Source organism: Hipposideros armiger, unplaced genomic scaffold, assembly GCF_001890085.2.
Source record: "Hipposideros armiger isolate ML-2016 unplaced genomic scaffold, ASM189008v1 scaffold_6, whole genome shotgun sequence".
Classification (NCBI taxonomy): Eukaryota; Metazoa; Chordata; class Mammalia; order Chiroptera; family Hipposideridae; genus Hipposideros; species Hipposideros armiger.
In genome coordinates this window covers 3,831,353-3,848,290 of record NW_017731356.1, presented here as the reverse complement: position 1 = coordinate 3,848,290, position 16,938 = coordinate 3,831,353, and the positions used below count along the sequence as shown (strand labels likewise).

Sequence of the window (16,938 nt, the reverse complement as noted above, 5' to 3'; positions counted from 1 at the left end):
ACACACACACACACACACATACACACAGTCACAGGGTGTGGAGTATAGCATAGGGAATAGAGCCAATGGAATTGTAATAGATACATATGATATCAGAGGGGTAGCAGATTGGGGGAGAGAAGTTATCACTTTGTGAGGGGTGAAATGTCTATTACATTGTTTTGTACACCTGAAACTAATAAAAAATTTTGGGGGGATGTTATTTAATAAAGTTTAAGAATTGTGGTGTCAAACACATTTCCATGTTTCTTTATTCCAGCACTCTCCACTGAAAACAATGCTACCGTACTCTGTGTCTCCCCAGACGGGAGATAAAGCATGTAGTGTGTAACCCAAACAGTTTTCATCATCAAACCTCCTTTTTCTTTAAATAGGCTAAGCGGACCTTGGGAACTGCTGCTATGTGGGACTTTTGGGTAAGGACATATATAAGCACACAGAATGACTGAGGACCATCTGTCATACCTAGATGGGCATGGTTGAGTAAGAGGGTACACGAGAAGAAGACCCTGGGGCAAAGATGCCAGCTGAGAAGAACACGTGCTGAATTTACAAGCCAAACAGCAGCTGGGCAGCCAGTTAATGCCTTTCAGGTGACAACAGATAGTCAAGACCTCGGTACAGAGTACGCTTAGATATATGGAGAATGGGGATGATGTGAGTCACAGCCACCTCTGGGTCAAGACCGTGGCCCTTGAGCAAAGCTCAAAAGACCATGCAAGTGCGGAAACCAATGACACCAAAGACAGCCAATGCCTTCTGAGAGTTTACTTTGTTCCTAGTGCTGTTTTAGAGACATCACAGGTATTATTAGCTCATTCAGTCTTTGCAGGAATGAACATCAAGCAACACTGAAGAAATGGAGAAAGAGGCTCAGAGTCACTTGTGCAATGTCACCCAGCTATGATGAGGCAGAGCCTGGATCTGAGCTTAGACGGGTGCTTTAACCCTCTGTACTTCTGTGCCCCTTTAATCAGAAGGGTAGGTTTGCAGGTGGGGGACACTGTTTGAGCAGCAGGCACTTTTTGTTTTTCTAAAGGGAAAGGCAAATGATCAAATTGGCAAGGATTAAATGAGAAGGTAAAGAAAACTGTAACACTCGTTGTAGGTTACGATGAGGTGAGATGTTAGGAATGTGACTTGCTCTAGCTTTGAGGGAAGTAATTTGGTGGTATGAATCAAACACTGTATAATTATTCATTCTCTTTGATGCCAATTCCACTTCTACAAATCTACCCTAAGGAAATAATCAGAAATGTAGGTGAGGAATTACACACAAAGAGGTTTACTCTAAACTTACATGTAACAATAAAACTTAGATTGAAATCATGTCTCTATATTAGAAAGTACATGAACGCAAAGCTGAGTTTGAATCATATCCTGACTTGTTCGCGTATTACATATGTGATCCTGGGCTAGTTTGCTAGCTTTATTAAGCCTCATGTTCTTCGTCTCTAGAATGAAGAAAATAATGTCTACTTTATAGCAGGGACACTCAACAGCAGTACTATTAGCATTTTAGACAGGATAGTTCTTCGTTGTAGAGGGCTGTCCTATGCCTCATAGGATGTTTAGTAGCATCCTTGGTCTCTACCCAATGGATGCCACTAGCATCCATCAACCCACTTGTGACCATCAAGAATGTGTCTAGGCATTGCCAAGTGTCCCTACTTGAGAGCCACTGTCTTCCAGGATTAAATGAGCTTATCTGAAGATAACTTAGTGATGAAGGGGAAGAGAGAAATAAACAATTTTTGAATGGGAAAGTCAGGTAGAAAAAAGAAAAAAGGAAAGTTTACATACTATAGAATAAGTATATAAATACATATGCAGAGGAAAAAAAGCCAGCAGGAGAGAGAGAATGAAAATCTAAGAGCAGGGAAATAACTGATAAAGCAAAGTCCTAAGTATATGCTGAAGAGACGGCCTTGTCAAAATGGAGGTCCATCCCTAACCTGGGAGTGCAGAGAGAAAGGGTGAAGGAACAAAACGCTTCTGAGGGATTTCCTTTTTATAGTAATATTATTATCTATTAAAAATATATATAGGGCCGGCCGAGTGGCACATTGTTTAAGAGCTGGCTTGGGATGCCAGAGGGCCCTGGCTCGGATCCCACATATGAGGGCCAGTGACACTGCCCTCCACAGCTAAGACGCTGAACAACAGCTCAACCTGGAGCTGGGCTGCCGTGAGTCGCCGGCGACGGCGTGGGCTGCAGCCCCTGTGGCAGTGGATTGCCACAGGCTACCGTGTGTAGCCAGCAGCCAGCGTGAGCGGCCAGCAGCCGCAGTGAGCAGCCATCCAGAAGCCGGCGACTGATCTGCCTTGCCCAGGAAGAGCGCAATGATGGTGCCAACTTGGGCCAGTGAAGCAACGTCCTCCACAACTGGACTGAAGAACAAAACGACAGCAACTTGTCTGTTCCCCTTCTCCCAATTCCCCAGCGCTGTTCCAATTCCCCAATAAAAATCTTTAAAAAAAAATACACACACACACACACACACACATATATGAAGTTCTTATCCCACATGGTATAATGTATGTCGAAAGAGGTGGGAGTAAAGTTCAATCAGATTTCAGTTACACATACTGGAAAAAAAAAACCAACCTAATAATTTATTCCATCAGCATTTTATTGTGTCCAGCCCTGCAGAATGAGCTGTGTAAATAGTCTGGCAACGTAAACATTTAAATGTATGTTGGAGAACTGGCTACAGTAATTTCAGGTGAATCGATCATGGTGACCAGGTGAATGGCTGGAGACTTAGGAGGCTACTCCTGTCACAGCCTTTCCTTCCTCTGTTCCTTCTTTCCCCAATTTCTCTCCTTCACAATGTCACTTACTTCTCCCCTCGAAACTCTATACCTAAGTTCACAGTTTCTGACTTGTTTCTTCTGTCGTTTACATTCATTCATTGACCCGTTCCACAAATATTTACTCGCTACCTGTGATGGCCCAAGTCATAATGCTATTAATAAGCTAGCAAAACCATAGGGTGAATCTGGTCTTCACGGAGTCTGAAGGACAGTTAAGAAGACAGACAATGAACAAGTAATAAATCAATAAAGGTAACATGTAGCAGAATATCACACAAATGACCAACACACAAAATGCTGTTCTGCCAAATCCGGGCTTCATGTCCCCCGTCTAGCCCTAAACTGCTTTTTCACCGTTTGGGAGGCCCTCCTATTGCAGAAGCAGTTATAGTTCATCATCTTCATCAAAGACCTACCCCTGGACCACAACCGCCACCATTTTACAGAACCACCTGCCATTTTACAGAATCCAAGCTAAAACTTAGGTGTACCACTATCTTAGGTGGTATCTGGGCTCTACACACCTATAACCCGCACATGTCACTTTCATACTTCTGTGACTCGTCATCATTATAACACACTCAAAGCTTCTCATGAATTGGACGTGTAAACTTGTTAACAGCCTCCACAAGACTTGCTTCTACACTGACTTCAGCAATGTTTTCACATTTGGAGAAAAATCAAAGTATCAAAGTTTATGCTTCAATGCTATAAAAAAACAAAACAAAACAAAACAAAAAACCTCTACCTCTAAGTGGGCTAAGCAAGTTGATGTAAGCAGCTTTATCTTGGGGTCTGGGTGTCTTGTCCATCTTAAAGTGATTGTTTTAAAAGAAAAAAATCTTGATAGCCAGATGGTATATTCCATACCATAGCCGAGAAAATTTTCTGTTTGATAATCCACGAGTCGAACTGTTAGGCCACGTGGAAAGGGAAGAAAGAGGATGTTTAGGTTGGAACATTAGAAAAGTTTTTCGTGATGAAGATTCAAATTCTAACCGTACCTTACTAAGTCTATTTTTATGTCTTGTCCTAATGCTTAAATATAGAAATATATCAACTTTTTTTTGTTTTCACAGCATTCCAATTTTGAAATAGGCTTCTAGTGGAAGCACTAAAAATTATCCAAATTTATAAAAATTGGGTTTTCCTTATTTAATGAAAGACACATGGTCATGAAAAAGTATTGGTGCAGTAAGTTCTTTATAACACCCACAGCCCTTGAGCCTGTACCCCTCATCCAAGTGTGCAATCCCAAGTTTGAAAATCTTTTCAGTTGCTGTCATACTTTCTAAGGCAAATCATCAAATCAAAGGGCAGGGGGGAATATTTTTCATGGGAAGCAGATACCTCTAAAGCATACTGGTAAATGTGGACTGCTCATAGCCAGACTTTGCAATCTGAACAGATTCCAGCTCTTCAACCAATCCTAAATGAATTGGGCTCAGTTAACGAAGGTCATAGGTTCAAACCCTTATATGCTTGCACACTTATTTCAAGTTGGGCAGGGTTTATCAACCCTGACACACTGACACATATGGCCGGATCACTCTTTATTGTGGAGGCTCTGCTGTAAATAGTAGGATGTTGGCTTCTACCCCCTAGATTCCAGTCGTACCACTGACAATCAGACATATCTCCACACATTGCCAAATGTCCACGGGGAGCAAAATCACCCCTCGTTGAGAATCACTGACCTAAGTGGAAACAATGCGTTTTTTTCAGTTTCTTACTGGAGGGAATAATTACAGTAATAGAAGAATTTCAACAAGCTGATCCTTTTTTTTTTTAAGTTCTATTTTGTGCTCTGCATCAAATTGTCCTTTTTTTTTTTTTGCCTAATTCCTTGAAGTGTTACCAAATATTCTCTTTGAAGCCATGTGACATAAAGTGAGAAAATTTATGAGACTAATAGCTAATTACTTCATAAAGGAAAATAAAAGAGTCCCAATCAGGACTTTTTGTCATTAAAATGTGGTCAATAATAATAATTTATGTGGAAGAATGTGTGTTGTCATTATGTAATGGGTCTTTAACATCCTATTTGTTATACAACTAATATTCCTAAATAAAGTTAGCCTTTTCTATTTTAGGGCTGATTCGATTGGTTGGCACACAATTAAATATATTTGCTAAATCCTTATTTGAGTGCTATTTTGTTGTCTTTTTAGGACTTTTTTTTTTTTTACTAGATTCTGCTTATCTCAATAATTAAAAGAAAGGTATCCCTTACTGTGGACTAAAATAATATGCATCCAGTTGAGGCAAACAAAATGAAAATGATTTAGAAAAAGAAGAGTTTTAAATTAAATTATGCTAGTCCTCCTTGTAGTTTCTTAAAAACTTAAGAGTCCCAAACAAGTGAGACTTATTTTAGGTTCTGTTCTGGGATACTTATCTACCTGCTCCATCCATTCTGATTGCTCAATTTTTAATAGACAAGTGTATGTCTTCTACCTAATAATTATCATTACAACTGGATTCAGGCAGACCCTCCCCTGGCCTTCTTCTAGCTTCCTACAGAGTGCCCAGATTCGCTTGTTCAGTCTACTTAAACGTTAATGCTGCCGCCCCCCACTGTCCCCCTCTCCTTTTTGTATAAAAACTTTTCTTACCTTATTGGATTTCTAAGTTTATAAAAAAATAATACATGAGTACAGAAATAAGTAAGTTAATACATGGATGTCTAAAGAAGTAAAAAATAACCCCTAACTGTTCTTCCAACCCATTTCCTACACCTTTATGCTTAAATACATCCAGAAATGCATCTGTGTGCATGCGTGCGTGTACACATGCATGCGTGTGCGCACACGCACACACACACACACACACACACACAACTGCTTTTCTGTCTCCTCTGCATATAAAAAGATGTCTGTGAGAGAAAATATGTCCAAAAAGCTATGATGTAAGACATAATCATTCTCATTATTTCTCATTAACTGGAGTGAAGTCACTTCTTTTTGGACACAGTAGAGGAAATAAAATATACATAAGTCCCAAGCAACCTTTGGAGGTCTCTATTCTATCACCCACTGAGAGTTCTGAGCAGCAGATCAATTCTTGTTTTCCAATAGTCTATTCATCAAGGTTAATAACTTTGGGAACATAATATAGATTCTAACTGATCTCTCAAAGTTTTCTGCCTCCAATTGAAATGTCTTTTCCTCCAACTCATTAAAATTAAAGTCAGGGGGTTCCAAAGCTAGGCGGTAGCAATGCTCTTTTAAGACTGGTTTGCCAAAAAAGAACCGAAGGTTTACTGGTGTTGCGATAATTGAGACAGTTCATTTTTATGTGCACACAGAATGAAAACAACACTTTGAGGCCAATGAGTTTTGAACCTTTCTTCTTAACTGTAATGATATTCTTATTGGGTTATGTATAAATTAAGAGAACCAGATGGGCTCTCCTTAAAACCCAGGGAACTGCATTTGATAAACTTCTCTAATAATGGAGCTGACTGCACCTGAACTGCTTAGAACGTTCTGGCTCCCTCTCGTGCTTTTTAAATATGAGAGAGGGCACGTACCTTAGGACACTATACTATCTGCCCCTTTCATTTATCAAGATTATAACACACATCATCAAGACATTTCTAGGTTTGACTATGGGCTTTCAGCATCTGTCTACACTGTGTCACATATGACAAAGGACAGGAATTTAGGAGTTGAAGATATGGCATAAGAGGCAAGACAAATTAACATGGATCTAGCACCTGTGCTCTTGAGCATAATTTATTTTGGTGACATTTGATGTGGCACCCTCCGTCTTTGCGAACGACTGCTAGAATCCAATGGAGCACCCAAACAGTACTCTGGGTAATAAGTACTTTTCCCACTGATGGAGGCTGACAATGTCCACTCGTCTTGCTGAATGTGTTGGGAAATCACTAGACAAAGTAGTCTTTAACTGTTGTAAAAACAGGTGTTTAAATCTGATTTTCCTTCCCTCATCTTTTCTTAAATGTCAAAGCCCTCCAGTGTGTATACATTTATTGCATTTACTCTAACTGCAACTTAATAAAGACTTAGTCATTTTAAAATTCTGCTTTAGCATGTTTGGGTCCTATATCTTCCTTTCAAATGTTCCTTCTCTCCAATCAAGGCAGTCAACTTCAAACTTCTGCTGGGGTGGGGGGAAATACAAGAATCCTTTAGATTGAAAAGATCAACGTTAAGTAAAGTGACAGTAAATTTCTCTTTCAAAGGTAATAAAAAATCCATAAGGGAAGAGATTAAATGTAGTTTGTCCCCATAGCTTAACATTTTTTGAAGCATTCATTTCTGAACCTAGGATTCCTTTTAGTTTTCATTTGTGTTTCTGTACCAACTTCAGTAAGAAATCTGAGAGCTTTTGTTACAGCATTTTATTTCTTACATTTTTAAGTCTTTCTCTATCTTTAACTTGCCTAATTTAATATCAAATACATTTAACCCAAACTCAAAGTCTTTAATGAAGAAAGAAAATTAGAAGTCTATTGAATTTTTAAAAATGCCTGCCAAGAGAGGGCATCAAATTAAAGAAGGAAATTAAATTGCTTTCCTCTCTCTAGGACAAAATATGGAGATTACTTTTTACCTGAAGGCCTCAGTTCTAACAATACATTCTGAATTACATTTGTGCTCACAAAACAAACAATTAAAAAAAAAAGAAAAAGAAAAAAACTCCCTGTTACTGTATATATTTGTTCACATTCTCAAGGCTGACTCTGGAAGTCCTAGTTCTGGCCTTTCTCACGAAGACAAGACATGGTTCAGCGAAACCCCTCTAAGTAGGAGACAGGCTGCACCCTAAGCGTCTTAGGTATCACAAGGCCAACGGAGAAACATTTTGAAAGGGAAAAATAAGTAACGGGCCTGAAAGCAAAATGTCTCCTGAGCAACTGTGGTCTCCTCACAAAAGGAAAGTTTGCTTTTTAAGGAGAAATAACAAAATACACATCATTTTTCAAAGAGGAATGTAAACCTTGGTGCTTTGCTCCATCATGGGTTCATAATGTAAATCTAAACGTGTATTTGTTGTGAAAGTTTGTTTTCCTGGAGTTTAGAGGATTAGCTCCCAAACTCTATGTGTCATCTAAAGATGAATGAAGCAGATCAATTTTGCTGTCCCTGAGAAGATGAATAGTAGGGTCGTTCCATACATGTCAGATTATACCTGTGTGTGCACACGTGTGCACTACACTTCACATATGTGGGAACATGAATGCAATCACCCTGCTCATCTAAAGAAACATTAATTAAGCAGGCTTCATTCTCTTTAGTGTCTGGTTAGTATCATCACTAATAAAATGCCATTCACTTAATAAACAATCAGCCATTGTGAGTCTCAAATGAGTCACCTATCCCAGCTGGCTCACGTAGATGGCAGGCAGCAAGTCAGGTGTGTTGCCTTGGGGACAACTCACAACCGGCATTCCAGCATGAGAGGGGAAAAAAGAATCTCGCAGTCTCCTTTTGAAGACTTCAGAGCTATAACTCTGGGGACAGCATAGCTTGTATTCCAGTGTTTTCCATTTATACTGAAATTCTAAGCTAAAGGAAAATAGCACGCAGATGTGCTGTTTTGATTCGAGGAGGCTTTTTCATGCCAGAGTCCATTGTCGGTATATAACGATCGTACTTTAAAAGTATTAGCGTTGCATTTTTTCCCCCACAAACTATCACTTATTCATAACATGAACAACGAAAGAGGAAGGGCAATGATTACCAGCATCTCCAAAGTTGCCAGTCTTCAATTAAAAATCAAAACGGTAAGCGTTTGCACCCTTGGCGCACTCACCAACACCCTACCTCCAATGGGTCCCGGCAGCCCGCCCCCCACAGCATTGTACCAAGTGTTCCCCATTTAGATGGTGGGTCTGGGGGACTGGGGATATGGAAGGGCCTTCCATACAGTCCCACAGGTACCCTCAATGAGCAGCAGTTTAGAAGTTTTGAGTTTTATTGCTCATTGGATTATAATTAGTTCAAAATCAGCAGCCTCTCTTAAACCGAACATTTAGCGCCCAGAAGAGCTTGACAGAGCGACTAACACAAACAGATGACTCCTGCTATGGAGAAGCGTTTTCTTTTGGGAATTTGACAAATGCCTTTAAGTCATCAGTGAGTCACAAGTGAAAGGGGCACATCATAAATGCTTCTCGAGTGGTCTAAGGGTTAGCACCTCCTCAAAATGTCAGCAGCTGGTTCCCTGATCTGCCGTAGGCACAGGCTTGCCATGAGCACACTTACAATTAGCTCAGGGTACTTAACGAACCAACAGGAGATGCACACAGCAGATGGCATTGTAGACACAGACTCAGCGTATGGAACTGACCGGGATCAGACATCCTTACTGCTTAAAAACTGAAATACATTATGTGGTATAAGAGCTAAAATATTGCTTTTTTTGTATTTTGTCCAAATGGGTTTTTTTTTCTCCAACAGCGGTAGTTTTAGAAATATTATCCTTCACGTTGTGTAAGAAATCTTTAATTAATTTCATAAGTTACCTGCTGTTTTAAAAAAGGAAACTATTAGTGGGCTGAGCTCACCCCTTTGCTCCTTCACAAATGTCTGTCTTGTACTTTTCTTGTATTTTTTTACACTTTATTAAATATTACTACTTGGTCACAAGTAGTTATATCAAAATATAAATTTATAAAGTGACACATTTTCAATACCAACCATCCACGTCAACTTAGTCCATAATAGCACATTCCATCCAATTAAACTTCAAGATTTCCCACATTTGTTTTACATTCTATATGTATGGCTTATGAATAGCAATTTTGATGAATTCCAGCTGGTTGAAATATGCAGGCAGACCTTTATATAACAGATTCTTTTCAATTCTTATTGTATTCAGTGAGGGCCATTTTAAGTGGGCCACCTGGGAGGATGAAGCACTTATAATCCTCTGTAGAAAAAAACAAAACAAAACAAAAAACAATCACCCTGCTAAACTTAAGACCATCTCACCCAATTACGATACTATTATATAATTAATACAAGTGAGAAGTAGTTCTAATCGTCTGGAAAACTCAAATTAAAATTAAAACAAGCTAAGCAACCCTACGAGTGACTAAATTGATCCTTTATTTATTGTAACAACAACGTTAAGATAATCTCCACCATTTGTGTATGTTGCCTGGTTTCGCAAAGCCATCATACACATTTCAGTCTCCCCTCCATTTCCCACACCCTCCTGCTCCCATCCAGCTGGAATACATCAAGGGCGCAGACGCCAAGTCAAATGTCGACCCCACCCTCCTCCATCCATTTTAAGGCACCTTCAAAGGCAGAAGACTGATCTAACTCAATTTCACCAACAAAGCCAGCCATCCTGCTATTTAAGACTCCAGTTTGGGGTTTTTATAACTGCACATTAGCATGAGAGCTTTGATTTTGGGTCAAAACTTCAGCAGCGCTGAGTTTCGTCAGAGTGTTGGACCCGTTCTGCAGAAGAGTTCACATAATTAAACCTTCCTAATCTTTGTTCTCAGGGTCCATCTCTTTTCTGATAATACCCACCTCTCTGAACTGCCCAATAACCAACTCTGAAAGGCATAATATTTTCCTTCCGCTAGGTCAAAACAGAACAGCCATTATGGGAGTCCAAATGCGTGTTTTCCCTGGTATCTGCACGCCCTGTATCGTTTGTGCACCGTCCCAGGTGCAGTCATCCCGACATGCACAGAAACACGCTTGACAAGACACACGCAGGAGGGGAGCGGGGGCTGGAGAGAAACAGGAGCTGCAGGACAAAGAACTTACTTTGTTGTTCCCCTGTGCATGGAGCCGCAAGGAAAAGAAAAAGAAAAAAGGAAAGAAATATGTTAAACATAAATGTATTTTAAAACTATGAGGTATTTTTCGTGCTAGAGCGAAATCAAAACAAATAATGTCACTATTCACTGACACCCATACAGACACATACAGCACCCAGAGCTCATGGGCCAAAGACTCAACTTAGATGAAATGAAATCACACATTTTTAACAGCAAAGAATCGTGACAGAGATTGCCCCCTTTCTTTCTACTCGGAAGGGTTGGAGAAACGGGAACCCGGCCAGGGAGCATGGGTCTGAATTGGTAATAAGTGAACTGTTAGTATGTCAGCTTGCTCTTTCCCGAAAGCCCCTCCTCCAACATGCCAAGCAGTGGAAAATTTCATCAGCCAATGCACTTTTAAACAAACACTGCATCCTTGGTTTCAAAGAAGGTGGGGGAAAAAAAAAGGAAGAAAGAAAGAAAAGAAAGCAGAGGAAAGAAGTGGGTGGTTCTGGGGACAGGATAAGCAGACCAAGTTAGAACCTCCATCTGTACCATTTCTTTATTTTGTAAATTATGCGCTTTGTCTTGGGTTGGCATTAAAGCGAAAACTGTATAGTGGGGATATGGCCAAAATAAACACTGGTCCACATTCAAGAAAACGGGTCTGGAAAGGTTAGTCACAAAAATGCAGTCATTTCTAAATGGGACACTCCGAAGAAGGGACCCAGAGGGCAGCCAGTGACAGGCGGCGGGCAAATGGCTCTCCTGTTTCAAAACTGGAGCTGCGAGGGTATGATTTATATCAAACAATTTAACTCACATATGGCTTAAAAAAATAAAACGGTGATTCATTACTCCCAGGGCAGCCCAAGTCCTCAGTAGGTCAGATCCTGTGGGGGTGGCGTGATGGGATATGGGCAGGGAACAGATCTGAACTCTTGTCACGAGGGGCCCAGGAGGAATTTCTCGCCGGGATGCGGGGCTGACAAGAACAGTTGGGGATGCGTGTGCATGTGTGCAGCAGACTGAGCACAGGGGGAGCAGCAGGTTGGGCTGGAGATCTGGCACGTTGTGAAGAGAGAGGAGGTGGAGTGGGAAAGAACGCAGACAGGAACTTTCTGGAGAGCGGCAAGGCAAGGCTCGCAGGAGAGTGTGTTTTCTGGAAAACAATGCCGATTGGTGACTTGGAGCAAATGTCTCATTCAAGGACCACGACGGCCATCACGTTTAACACAAACATCAATGCAAACGCTGATAAAATAGAGTGGAGAAGCTGCACGGCCCTGTGAGCTGCCGCGATATAACCGGTAGTGGCATCGCCGGCTTATGGGAGACGTCAATAACGATACGAGAATGAATGGAGGGGAGAAAAACAGGCTTTTGTCAAGAAAATACGCCAACTGCTCAATAAGGCAATAAAGATCCCCACAGGGAATCTTATCAGGAGTAAAATACTATTTTAGAGAATAATGGGACCCCAGTTCTCCGAAGAAGTGCAATATTGCTGAAAATACCTCAAACAGATGGAATTTATTGCATTCCACAGCAGTGCAGCTTTTGATCTAGCAAATAAGTTTCAGGAGTTCAACCAAGTATTTGCACATTAGGGAATGACTGGCTTCCTTGCTCGGTGGCAGATGGTTCTGTTTGTAGCGGCAACAGTGATGTCACAGAGTAGGGGGCCTTAATCCTTAAATAGCAGAAACATACAAGTGGAGGACGTGGTGTGGCTTTGCCATTTCCGCTTTCCTTCAATCATTTCCCAATTGTCTATTCTGAGAGAGGCATAAGAGGGATGAATGGGGAACTGTCGGTGCTTTTTAATTCCCTCCACTGAGCTGTGGGGCAGCCATTGAGGCTCGGATCCCTGAAGGTACCTCTGTTGAAGAGTAACTGATACGCCTCAGAAATGGCCAGGTAGCTGCTCTGAGTTCTGTGGGAAGCGCTGCTGAACAAGCTAAGGATAAAGCAATGTGTGGCAGCGCTAAGTGTGGGCATTGTCTGTCTTATATTATTAGACAGCTGAATGAACGCATGCGAGTGGCCACCATGTTAATAAATATTTATGGCGGTCTGTGGCCATTCCTCATTGTCCCCTAGAATGATACAGACACCCTCTCCCCTAATTGTCATGTGCCACACAGAAAAGTTTGGTTTTGGAGATTATCCAAAAGGAATTCCTGAAGTCCCAAAAAGACTTCATTATAGGATGGTTTCAATTTCCAAAGCAGTCCCAAAAGCATTAATTACAACTGAGAGAGTCCAGAATTCAGAGATAGAGTGAAATTCCAGGGTGTCCACTTTCTACTGCCAATTTTCATCTCTGAAATCATTCATTGTAGGGGGGACCATCTATCTATAGAGCTAATAGAAACCGCACAAAAAGTCTTGAGGTATACGACTGAACAAATACGTAAAACTGAATTTGCACCATATTTATTTCCAGGGCCCGCATGGATCTGCGGGCTGCTTCCTTCAGAGAGCCAGCAGGCCAGCATCTGAGGGCAGGCTCCTGAGTCCTCGCTTCCCCTGACAGCCTCGCTGGCTCACTCCTGACTGGCTGACGGAGCCTTTGAAGCCAGCCTGTCCACAGGGCAGCATAACCCCAAGACTCCCCGCTGAGCAATTTGGCTTCCTCAGCCAACAGGTGAGAAAATTCTCCTTTACATGCCCAATCCCAATGATAGTTTCCAAACAAAAGGGAACTACTAAACTGGAAATTACAGATTCATGGACACTAAGATTGAATGATTTTCAGTAATAATAATAATAATAATAATAATAAAAGGTTACATGACATTGAACACATCCACCCAGACACAGGCACTGAGCTAGATGTGATACACAACAGTCTTCACCTAATCTTATCAAATCACTCAAGGAAGGTATTATTATTATTTTGAGTTTAAAAAAGATAAACAACTGGAGAGTTAAATAAGTTGCCTAAGCCATAAAAAGAAGGGTTGGTGTTCAAATGTGAGTGTATTTGACTGAAAGTCTGCCTCATTTCACTGCACACAAAATGTTCCAGATAATTCGGAATCCTTAATGTTTGCATACAACAAGTCGTGTTGTGAGTTGAAAAAACTGCCAGAAAAATCAGTCATTTGTTACATCATGTTCTTTAGATATTTAATCAAATTCACATTTCTTTGTATTCAAACTTGTAGGAAAAGTTTACGTACATGTGTCAGTTAAATAATCTTGTAAAAGTGCTTTAATTGTAGCCAGTAACTACTGACACACACACACACACACACACACACACACACACACGTTTTATCTCAGTCTAATGATTTTTTTAAAAAAGTTAATTCCATTAGAAACATCTTTTACTTTGAAACTGTGTAAAATCCTACACACTTAGTTAACAATGTAAAATTTTATAGTGGTTATAATTTCAACTGAATTGCCAAAGAAAATAGAAATAAAATTCTGCCAAATCCAAATTCAGATTTAAATTAATTTTTAAAATATTGTGGCTGCTCAGAGAGGTCACGTGGCTAGAAGAACACTACATTTGCAGCTGGGAAAGGTTATGTGCAAGTTCATGGGGTGTCGGTGGCACAGTGGGGCACTGAATCCAAGCTCCTCGTTTCCATCTCACGGCCACACACTACACTGCTCAGATAAGACGTCTACATTTTTGCTTTGGATCCAGAGATTAAGGGACTGAAGGTACTTAGAACATGCACATGTGAAAATAGGAGGTGATTAGACAACACACATGGGAATATAGTTGGGCTATTAATTGCATTTTATACAGATACCCATCATAGTTTTTGTCACATTGCAATGGTTTATTTGCATCTCTCTCTTCCACTAGATTTGGAACTCCCATGAAGTAAGAATTGCATCCTTTTTTTATCTTTGAATCTCAAGAGTCCACCATAACAGTGATGGATGAAGGCAAGGAAGGAAGTGGGGGTAAAAGGCAGAAGGGAAGAAAGAAAAAAAAATTGTAGAAAACTCCAAGAGAAATGATTTAAGAAATGGAAGAAACAGGGTAGCAGAATGTTATGATCTGAGTAACATAAAAGCATTCCACCATGTGGACACGATAGAAAAAAAAAATACAATGGGACAGCACGTTATAAAAAAAAGTACACCACCTTAGTTGAATATAAAATTTGTCTGAAAGACCATTTCATTCAAATTTGGGTGATGGCTATTTATCTAAATGAAGCCAATCTTACACAATTAAAAAAACAATCTATGTAGATTTTTTTCCCAATCAAAAAAGAGGTGTCTTGTGTAGAAAGCAGAACTTTTTGAGCCTAGACTCATGTCCATGGAAGACACATAAATGTTCCATTATTAGCATAACAAGTGACTGATTGGCTGTCAACTCACTGGTTTATTGATACAAAAACAAAACGACACACCAGAATCCTAACATTTTACTGAGAGAGAGGCATCTGTTATTAGGTTAATCTGACTTCTTCATCAAATCTTTCTAAATGAGAAATAACTGTACTTAAAAGTATCCCTTCCCCCAAGTCTATGTTCACAAAATGGAATGTTTAGATAAGCATTCTATTTAGACTGCTTTCGGTAGTTAGCTGCCATTTAAACATCTCAAAGTCAAGCAATCGTGTAATATAACCTGGAGAACTCCACGGTGCATACGAAATGCAAATATTGTTTAGGATGAAAACTGAGGAAAGCACCGCTCATGGAATGCTGCCAAGTTTAATTTCCTGTCATGTCTTTGGCATGCAGTAAAAAACCCCTTTGTCTCGGTCTCCTAAACAACTGTGCCAAATGTGTGTTTCTAAACAAATAAAAATAACGTGAAAGGAATCAAAACAGATTGTGTGGGACAACTCTAAGTTTGCTTAAAACTGAGCATTCTTTTAAAGAATAGCAGATCTTTCACTGTGTGTCTTCTTTGTGTAGAGCTGTGAATGCACAAAAATCCAGATTTCTAAAAACAGTTCACTAAGGGATAGCTAGCTAGGTCATTTTGCTTTCCAAGACAGTTTTTTCCTCGCAAGAGATGTATTACATAATTTCTTTAAATAGCAAACTTGCCTAGTGCATTTAAAATAAGTTTCCTCTGTCTTCTCTGCCCTGGGAGCAGCTCTCCTGCCACAGCCCCTCATCCCCTGAAAATGTACGCGTGCACCAAGTTTGTTTCCACCCCCTCCTTGGTCAGGAGCACCTCTCAGCTGCTGAGCCGGTCGCTCTCTGCAGTGGTGCTGAAGCGACCGGAGACACTGACAGATGAGAGCCTCAGCAGCTTGGCAGCCCCACATACCCAGACNTGTTAGAGTTAAATTAATCCCCTAGAGTCCCGCAAGTTAGATAGATCTTAATGTCTTTGGAGAAATAAGTATATTTTTTAAGATTTATATGAAACAAGAAGCCTAACTTCTTCTGTGCCCACAATTATGTTAAAAGCTGGTGTTGCTTTACCTTATCCATGAAGACTTCCAGAGGTGACAGAGTAAGGGAAACAAATTTTTATATTGACTTTCAAAGTTGGGAATTCTTTATCTCATTTTGATTCATATCATCTAAACCCTGTAGACCATTTGTAGCTTTTTAAAACTCCAAATTTTTTGACTGTTTGGAAATGAGAGAAGGTATTTGCTCTGACTCCCTTGTCCTCTAGAGCAGTGTTTTTCTAATTGTGTTCCATGAAGCCCTAGGGTTCTGAGGGTATGCCCCAGAGACTGTCTTAGAGAATGAAAGGGAGACCAGTAAAACAAGCTTTTAACATACCCCACTTTTTTACCATTGCCGTTTTTGGCTTTTATATGTTTCATATTTGGGAGTTCTGCTGCTTAAACTTTGAAAACACTGCTATGATAGACCCTGCCTCTCCAGTAGGATACCTCCTCCATCCTGGTTGGGCCCTGAATAGTTAAGTGTCCAGGCCCAGAGATCTTAAGTTATGATGATATGGGTGCCATTAGACGTGGTAATGTTTGTATACAATTTTGTATTGTTCACTTCTCTCACTCAGTCTCTGTAAAACCCTGATGTGTCAGAGCAAGATTTAGGGCATGATGATGTCACCCCGAGAGATTTGTTACATAAGATGAGCTTGGGATGAATTCTCCCTGAGCCTGCCTTTGATGTTCTTTTCTTTGTGTGGACTAGAAATTCAGTCTTTTTTCTTCCCCTTCTCCCAGGAACCCTTCTCTGAAGCAACAGCTCTTCTCCTACGCCATTCTGGGCTTTGCCCTCTCAGAGGCCATGGGGCTCTTTTGCCTGATGGTGGCCTTTCTCATCCTCTTCGCCATGTGAAGGAGCCATCTCCACCTCCCATAGTTCTTTCTCCTGTGTCTTGTCTGCCCTGTATGTTCCTTTTCCTATACCTCCCCAGGCAGCCTGGGGAAAGTGGTTGGCTCAGG

At 40.5% G+C, this 16,938-nt stretch overlaps 1 protein-coding gene across 7 annotated transcripts in view; it reads right to left on the bottom strand.

The window, feature by feature from the left end:
- The window catches only part of DNM3 (dynamin 3), a 425,435-nt gene that overhangs the window by 71,225 nt on the left and 337,272 nt on the right, over positions 1–16,938 (bottom strand). For 4 of the 7 annotated variants that reach the window (XM_019647999.1, XM_019648014.1, XM_019647977.1 and 1 more), the window contains one exon: positions 10,578–10,589. The exons of the other annotated variants lie outside the window; for them this stretch is intronic. In XM_019647999.1, the coding sequence (XP_019503544.1) occupies positions 10,578–10,589 (12 nt within the window). The remainder of the gene's footprint in view (positions 1–10,577; positions 10,590–16,938) is intronic. 7 annotated transcript variants of the gene reach the window in all.